This window comes from Micromys minutus (genome assembly GCF_963924665.1).
Source record: "Micromys minutus genome assembly, chromosome: 1".
Lineage (NCBI taxonomy): Eukaryota > Metazoa > Chordata > Mammalia > Rodentia > Muridae > Micromys > Micromys minutus.
This window is the reverse complement of record NC_137969.1, coordinates 246,277,390-246,285,764: the sequence shown is the minus strand read 5'-3', so window position 1 is coordinate 246,285,764 and position 8,375 is coordinate 246,277,390. Positions and strand designations below refer to the sequence as shown.

The 8,375-nt window shown below is 47.8% G+C and overlaps 1 protein-coding gene across 2 annotated transcripts; it reads left to right on the top strand.

Moving 5' to 3' along the window:
• Window positions 1–2,181: 2,181 nt before the first annotated feature.
• Window positions 2,182–8,028, top strand: SERPINA10 (serpin family A member 10; the record flags this gene model as incomplete). Of its 2 annotated transcripts, none has more annotated exons than XM_080918157.1 (4): window positions 2,182–2,878; window positions 4,353–4,464; window positions 6,604–6,754; window positions 7,837–8,028. In XM_080918157.1, 4 exons carry the CDS (start codon window positions 2,182–2,184, stop codon window positions 8,026–8,028), a joined length of 1,152 nt encoding a protein of 383 aa, XP_080774283.1. The 2 variants fall into 2 exon arrangements, with proteins under 2 accessions (XP_080774283.1, XP_080774282.1); XM_080918156.1 differs by having other exon boundaries at window positions 4,191–4,464.
• Between the last annotated feature and the right edge of the window lie 347 nt (window positions 8,029–8,375).

The following is an 8,375-nucleotide window of genomic DNA, read 5'->3' as shown; positions in this document are numbered from 1 at the left end:
AACAATACCAGAAATTCTTTGGTTTTCCAGAAACTCAATCATATCCCAGCAGGGTTGTTAATCAGTAACAGTCCCAAAGAGCCCACACTTTGGATTAACAAATATTTACTGAAGGCTCCAGGGTGCAAAACGTATGCTTGCCTCTTTGCTCTGAATGAGCTTCTCCGCACCAGAGATCCGGGACTGGTAAGAGGTGGTGGATGGCAGGGGGGGCTCTAAAGTGCCTGATAGGGAGGGGTGGGGAGAGGATCTGTCTTACTCTCTCCCAGTGGGCTTCAGTGGGGAGTGGGGTGGGGCAAGGGCAAGCATGCCGTCTTTCATCTAAACTCCAAAGGACTGTACACTGATGTTGGACTCCATGTGTCATAAAACGCATGTTTGTTGTAGATAGCAGCTGCCAGGGGAAGGACTCTGAAGGCTTGGTATTTATTTGCCCGCCACATCTCACTGCCCAGGCAAGTGAGCCAGGGCTGGGGAGAGGCAAGGGAGGTACTGTTCTATACACATGCTCAGGGCTGAGTGTCAGGTAGATAGCCCATTTCCTACCCATTTCATAGCCCATTTCAAGCTGTGTGTGACATGGTGTACCCTCAAAACACCTCATGGAGCCCCAGGTACCAGGAGCACTCTGTGTATATTTCGGATGGTTCCCATGATAATCAGTAGCCGAAAAGGACAAGTAATACTGTTCAGTAAGCAGATGTAGGAACAGCCAGATGTTACAGGGTTGCCTCAGGAGACTTAGTTCTAGGAAAGGAGAACATTGTGCTGGTGTGTTGGGAAATCCCCTGATGGCTGAGATAGTAACTATAGAATCAGAACTAATCTGAAGCCTTAATTTCCAAGGCAGAATTAAATACCATGGCAGAATTCTCCTGGGCAGCTCAGGCTGTTGGGACAAAATAGTCAATTCTGGAGGTTTGACACATGTGTTTTCACAGTTCCGGAGGGGAGGCCCAAGGTGAGGAACAGCATGGTTGGGCTGCAGTGAGGGCCCACCTCCTCCTGGTTTGCAGATTAGTTCCAATTTAGCAAAGTAAGGGTAAGGGCCTGTGTCCTGGGACTGCCTGCGGTTTGTGACAGGTACAGAAGTAGGACTGGGAGCAGCTGGAGAGCTTCTTGTCACATTTTGATTTAGGGTCCAGTGGTTAGAGTGAGGCGCTCTGCTGATGGGAACTATCAATCATCCCCAACACTGATGGCTTGAGCATCTTGAAATCTAGGCCTTCCTACTGTCCAGTGGAGAGTGAGCTATTGGGGACATCTTAGTGGCATGCCCAGCGACCGTCTGGGACACTGGTAATATATTGCTGTGAGCACAACATAACGGCACAGCCCCAGGGCAGGTTTCGGATCTGAAAGTGCAGAGGAATCTCAAGAGAGGAAGAGACAGGGACTGAGAGGGAGGAGTGTGGGGCTGGAAAGCCGCTGCCAGGGCAGGGTCACACTCCCCAGCCCGTGTGTGCCATCGTGAGGCCATGAGACTGAGCGACTTGAACCCAGGTCTTGTATAGAAAAAGAACCAGCTGTGTTTCTTGCAGCCATCTAGAAGCTGTGGGTAGAGGAATGAAAGAAGACCTATCAGGAACTGTTGTAAGGAGATGCAGGAAACGAGGGGCTTAAATCAAAAAACTGTGTGGGAAAGCCTCCTTTTCTTTGCTGGATTCCCTCTTGGACCCTCCAAATCCCTAGTCAAAGGTGTCACACATCAAGGTTGGGTGGTTCAGCGTGGAGAAGCTGTTTGATATGCCTAATGGCTGAATAAAAGAAAACCCTGAAGCAGATCAGGAAATGGCCCCAACTCCTACCTGATCCTGCTCCACATCTGGCCCTGCTAGAGGACAGCAAAGAAATAGAAACTGGGGGGAGGGACCTCAAGCTGCTCAAGGACCCGCTCAAGAAGATGGGACTTGGAGGAAGTCTTGTAAAATGTCCCCCTCCCCAAACCAGGTGGGTGAATATACCACCTATATAGTCCAGGTCAGTCTAGGGTATAGCTAACCTGCGATAAAACCAGGGGAGCCCAGACTTAACTCGGTGGGAAGGAAGAAGGGTCACGGGAAAAATGTTTTACTTACAAGGATGTTATTAGATGTTGGGATAGTCTTTATTCTCATTCACTCATTCTTTCTCTCTGCCTAGGATGAAGGGAAGTGGCCCCTGGTCTCCACAGCTGACCACATGAGGGTGGTTTCTAGGCTCTTTCTCCCTGTCCTCCTGGCAGAGGTGTGGCTGGTGAGGAGTTTCAATCTCAGCTCCCATTCACCAGAGGCTCCCACGCACCTGGAGTCTCAGGATTATGAGAATCAAACTCGGGAAGAATACATATGGACTGGTCCCAGGGACGATGATGAGGAATACTGGCTGAGGGCCAGCCAACAACTCTCCAATGAGACTTCGAGCTTTGGGTTCAGCCTGCTTCGAAAGATCTCCATGAGGCATGACGGCAATGTGATCTTCTCACCATTTGGCCTGTCTGTGGCAATGGTGAACTTGATGCTGGGGGCCAAGGGAGAGACCAAAGTCCAGGTAGAAAATGGACTCAACCTACAGGCCCTGAGCCAGGCAGGATCCCTGATCCTTCCAGCCCTCTTCAAGAGGGTCAAAGAGACCTTTTCCAGCAACCAGAAATTGGGCCTCACCCAGGGTAACTTTGCCTTCATCCACAAGGACTTTGACATTAAAAAGACCTATTTCAATCTATCCAAGAAGTATTTTGATACAGAGTATGTGCCTACAAATTTTCGAAATTCCTCACAAGCCAGAGGACTCATGAACTACTACATTAACAGAGAGACTGAGGGAAAAATCCCCAGGCTTTTTGATGAGATTAATCCCGAAACAAAGTTAATTCTGGTGGACTACATCTTGTTCAAAGGTATTTTGAATCTTCTGTTGCCCCAAAGCCAAAACAATCTGACTCTATTTCTCCCCTTTCTTCTTCTGGTCAGTGTACAGTTAGTGTTAAAGGATACTCTACAAACAGGGTCTTTGCAGGGTCAGTATACATTTGAGGGGGGACTGACGCTTTCCCTGAGGCCCCCACTCTCACCACCTGCAGACCTGCAGTCCTCAGTTTCCATATCTCTCCTGCCTAGTTTTCATCTAATGCTTGGGAGAGGCCATGCAGGGTTACTGACGAGCATCTTACTATCAGCAAGACTCAGGCTGCATCTGGGCTCCCCATTCCCTGCTTTTGGGATCTGGGACAAAAATCTCTGCCCTTGGATTTATTGTTGTCGTCATTATTATAGTGTGTGGGTCTGTGCGTGTGAGTGCAGGTATGCTGGGTGGTCAGAATTCTAGATGCTCCTTGAGCTGGAGTTGTGAGCCACCCAACATGGGTTCTGGAAAACAAATGAGTTCTCTGTATAAGAAGTTTGAGCTTTTATCTGTTAAGCCATCTCTCCAGCCCCACCCCTGTCTGGGAATTTTTATATACAAATTGGGATTCTAACTTGCTATAGTCATTGTTCCTCACCTAGGACTGTCAGAGAGCTATGAGAGCGACATATGAAAGGTGCTACACATGACATTTGGTGACTATCAACCACAGGAAGATACAGGTTGCATGTTCCTTCTTTCTGGCAGTCAATGGAGCAAGCAAAGTGGGGGCGTTGTTTCTTTTGTTAAGGGGATGAAGGTGAAGGTTGGGGAAGCTAGGTTGAACACGCTCACACAATGAATGGCAGAGGCCAAGTACAAAGAGAGATCCCACGATTTTCTTCTAGCGCTAACAAGGCATGGGGTGGATGAATCTGGAGCTTACAGCTATACCAGGAGATTCACAAAGCCTCAGGTAGAAAGACCATTTGCAGATACTCCAAAACATGTTCAGTATGTAGTGGCTGGCCTCTCTTGCTTCCAAAGCCACACAATGTAATGCTGAGCTGGACACAACCCTACTACCTGTAAGGTGTATGTTTGCATATGGTCATTTTGGGGCCATATGGTAGCTAGAGTCCCTCATGCATCAGGAAGAAGATGGTTCTGTGACGGGTCATGGGTAGAGCTAAAGTTTTGTCTTTGAGGAATTTGATGCCTGAGCTGTGGTCCACGCACACTTGAAAAAGGAATGTCACTCTTAGTTGGGAATAAAGGGAAGGATATTCTCTCCGCTACCACTCGAGCAAGACCAATGTGTTCTGTGGAGGCTTGTATCTACAGGGGCTCTCTTCTGACTTGTTCAGGGAAGTGGCTGACTCCATTTGACCCCATCTTCACCGAGGCTGACACTTTCCACCTGGACAAATACAAAGCAGTTAAGGTGCCCATGATGTACCGGGAGGGGGACTTTGCCTCCACCTTTGATAAGAAGTTCCGTTGCCACATCCTCAAACTGCCCTATCAAGGAAATGCCACCATGCTAGTGATCCTCATGGAGAAGACAGGTGACCATTTGGCCTTGGAAGACTACTTGACCATAGATCTTGTGGAGACATGGCTCCAGAATATGAAAACCAGGTACGATGCTTCCCCTGCCGCGTAAACTTAACTTGCCATACTCATCAACACTCCCAACTAGTTTCACCTAATGCCTCATGGTTTACTACCCATGCTCCCCAGTGATTGCTAAGGGCCTGTTTTACTTCATCCTGAGTATCAGTTAGGCCTAGCTGCATTGTTCTAATGAACAGCGGTTGTCCAAATACAACTGTTTGCTTATTGAGACACCTACTGATGTCTCAGCTGCAACAGTAAAAGCCAGGCAAAGGTAGACAAACAGCACTGTAAGAGGAAAAAGCACTTCAGCAGGTGCGGGGCAAAGCCAGGGATGTTCTCTGGTGATGGGGAGTGAATTTCATGGGTCTGTCTGAGGAGAAGAGTATTTAGAAGCAGTTTTAGGATAGAGCACAGCTGGTGGCTCTAAGAAACAGCAGTGGCAGTGTGGCTGCAGCCATTGCAGAAGAGGTGAGAGGATTCAGGGACAGCCACCCCAGGACCTTACATGATATACTTAGAAAGGTCATGGGCTCTGCCTGCAGGAGATGGGGAGCCACAGAGCCTTCTGATCAGAGGCTCAAGGGGACCCAATTAACAGACCATACAAGATCCTGTGCTGAGAGCTGGCACAAATAAGGACCCTGAGGAAGCCAGTCAGAAAGGTGCCAGATAACTTCAAGAGGCTGCCATTTGGACTATGGTGGTAGCAGGTGAGGTGAGAAAACACAGACAAGACTCTTGCTCTGTCAGGAAGCAAGAAGTGGTGAATCTGATGACTAGATATGGAATGGAATACAGAGCAAAAGAAAGAAAATAGAGACAGATCCAAAGAGGTATCAGTCAGTCAATAGTAGCTGTAGTTTTGGGCCTCAGTATCTCAAGAGTGGGCATATCACTTACTAAGAATGTGGGGAAACAAATGAAACAAAACAAAACAGGTCTTATGGTGAGTTCAGAGCTCAGTCCTAACGTCTGGACTAGAAATGTCTCCCTAAGCTCTGAGAGAAAGAGGCCAGGCCAGGGCAAGGCCAGAGTCTGACTCTAACAGTGACAGTGTATGGCTGGGGGTTAGTACCATGAGAGCAGGTCAGCCTGAGCATGGGAGAGCCCGTGTGGAGAAAACATGGAAGGGCAGGGTAGAGTCTTGGATGTTTGCTGAGAGTCAGTCCACCTGCTGCAGCACAAGGCAGGCAGCTCCAAAAAGAGTCTCCTGGCTGTGCCTTTGGGTCTTGCCACTCCAGAACAGTACAGAGATGAGCCCAGCTGAAGGTCCTGGTTACAGTTTTCACTTTCACTTTTCTGTCATTTTTTAAAGCCTTTCAGCATTAGCAAAGGACTGAAACATAAGCCCTAACAAATGTTTGCTGGATGATGACACCTATGAATTAAAACGTAGGACATGTGGCATCCTCAGTTTCTACAGCATGGAGCCCAGCCCAGCTACACAACAGGGAGAGAGATGGGCAGGGGTGTATTTATGAAATAGCTGCTGTGTGCCAGGCACTGCTCTGGACAGCTTTCATATGTCAATCATTCTTTAAAAAAAAAAAACTCTAACATTGTTACATGTATTTTCGACTACTCTTTACAGAGAGAGAAAACTAAAAAATAAGATTAATTTGATTTAATTAGTAGCTTTCACTTTTTAAAAAATTTCTGAGCCATAAAACTCACCTTTCCAAATCTCATATTCTCCAAGAACTTATAACAGGAAAAATAAATATCCCAGAGCCTCCCTGGCTAAGAAAACAGAGTTAGTGAAAAACCCACTTTGCTTTCCTTGCCTGTCCATTCCCCCAAGTTCTCTGGAAATATCGAGGTGCTGGTCTGAGAACAGCATCCTTCAGTAGTCAGTTGGGGTGCAGGAAGCACCTAGGAAGCTGGTTAGAGTTGCTTTCAGACATACAGAACTAGACATGGAGTCCGGTGTCCTTAACTAAAAAGGATTTAGGCAAGCGAGCTGATAAATTCTCTTGCTGGCATTGACACAGTGGTGCTCCAAACCCCAGAGGCATTTTCCCAGAGACAGAACACCATGAGAAGATTCCATTAACTATAGACCGTCAAACAAAGTAAATAATCTTAGAGGGAGGAAGAGAACACATCTTTATCAGGAGCTCCAGCCATTTCGCCACTGTCTCCCCTGTCTTTGTGCCGCAGGAAAATGGAGGTCTTCTTTCCCAAGTTCAAGCTGAACCAGAGGTATGAGATGCATGAGCTGCTCAAGCAGATGGGAATTAGGAGGGTCTTCTCCACCTCGGCTGACCTCAGCCAACTCTCAGCCATGGCAAGAAACCTTCAGGTGTCCAAGGTAAGTCAGGGATCATGCTGGGGCCCAGTGGCAGCATGCATTGTCACTAAAACCAGCACACACTTTGCAAACCATGTCATTGTTTAAATGCCTAGCTCTAGCAGAGATTTCTACTCTAGATTTAATAACTGCAAGTAGTACCCAAGCTGGGGGGTTCTGAGGACATCAAGCCATGCAACTCAAACACCCTTTTAACTAGGTTCTCATTGGAAAAGGTCCCATCCATCTTCTCTCCCAAGGCTTAGGGAAACATGTGCCCCTCATACAGACTGGCTTACCACCCATCAGTACCTTTGTTGAATACTGAAAAGGCTCATGAAACTATACCACCTTTAGCATGAAAGAAGCTCCCAGTTATCACCTGGCAACCCTCATTCCTTGCGATGGATGTGCCACCTCCTCCATGATTAGCATCAGAGGACCCTCTGGCTCTTCTTCTCCACATGCCTCCCTTCTCCTCCCTGTTCTTCAGACAGGGAACTCATCCATCCCTTCTGGGTTCTTGCAGCATACCTGTGCATTGGCCTAGATGCACTATGGCTCTCTCTTCCACCATTACAATCGGGAGGGTTCACATTTTCCCATACAACTGTTAATTCTAAGAGATTTAAAATGGCATTCTATGTGAATAGGAGCCTGTATGATAACCTCAACATGAGTACAGGCAACCAGGTAACCACAGTTCCTCAGGCTGACCCTAAAAATGCCTGAGAGCAATACCAGGCAGCTTAAAGTGCCTTCAAAGGCCAACAGCTCAGCCCAAGAATCAGCATCACAATGTACATGTTCAACAAACACTTATTAGACTCCCGCATATATAGAGATCCGCTAGTCAAGTTCCCTGGTTCCAAGCCCAGGATGCATCATGTCCCACAGCCCACACCACTTCCCATGGCCTTCTGGTACTGCTTAGATTTCTGAGGCACTCTCTGGTTAAATCTCATGTACCTTTTAGCACAGATGGGCTGCCACAGTGAATCTCAGGGGCATGGCTGGGTTGGCAGAACTACTGTGGAAAATTTCTGTTGGTTCTCCCTTCCCATTGCCATGTAACCATTCTTCCACATTCTTTCTTTTTCTAGATCTTACAACAGTCAGTGCTTGAGGTGGATGAAAGGGGAACTGAAGCAGTGTCAGGGACAGTGTCAGAGATTGTTGCTTATTCCATGCCTCCTGTCATCAAAGTGGACCGGCCTTTTCACTTCATCATCTATGAGGAGATGTCCAGGATGCTCCTATTTCTCGGCAGGGTGGCGAACCCAACAGTACTGTGACTCTGGTGTGTGTAAGACCTCGGTCACCACGGGCGCTGAGCCAGAGGGGTCTGAACCACAAGACACCGCTGGTGGATGGTAAAGGATAGGTTCTCTGTACCCAGCCAGTTTGCTATGGCTGGTCTCTGAAATTAAAACAATTCACACTTTAAGGAGATGCCTGTGCAATCTGTCTGGCCTTTTACACTTGTTCCTGAGAGTCTTAGCTGAAGACTAGCTGGGGAGGAGCTCTCCCTTTCTCTGCTGCACACAAGCCTTGACTGACAGCAGCTGGTAGGACAGCAGGTGTGGGTCAAAGGCTCTGGGGAGAACACGGACACACAGGCATGCCTCTCCCTCTCTAGATC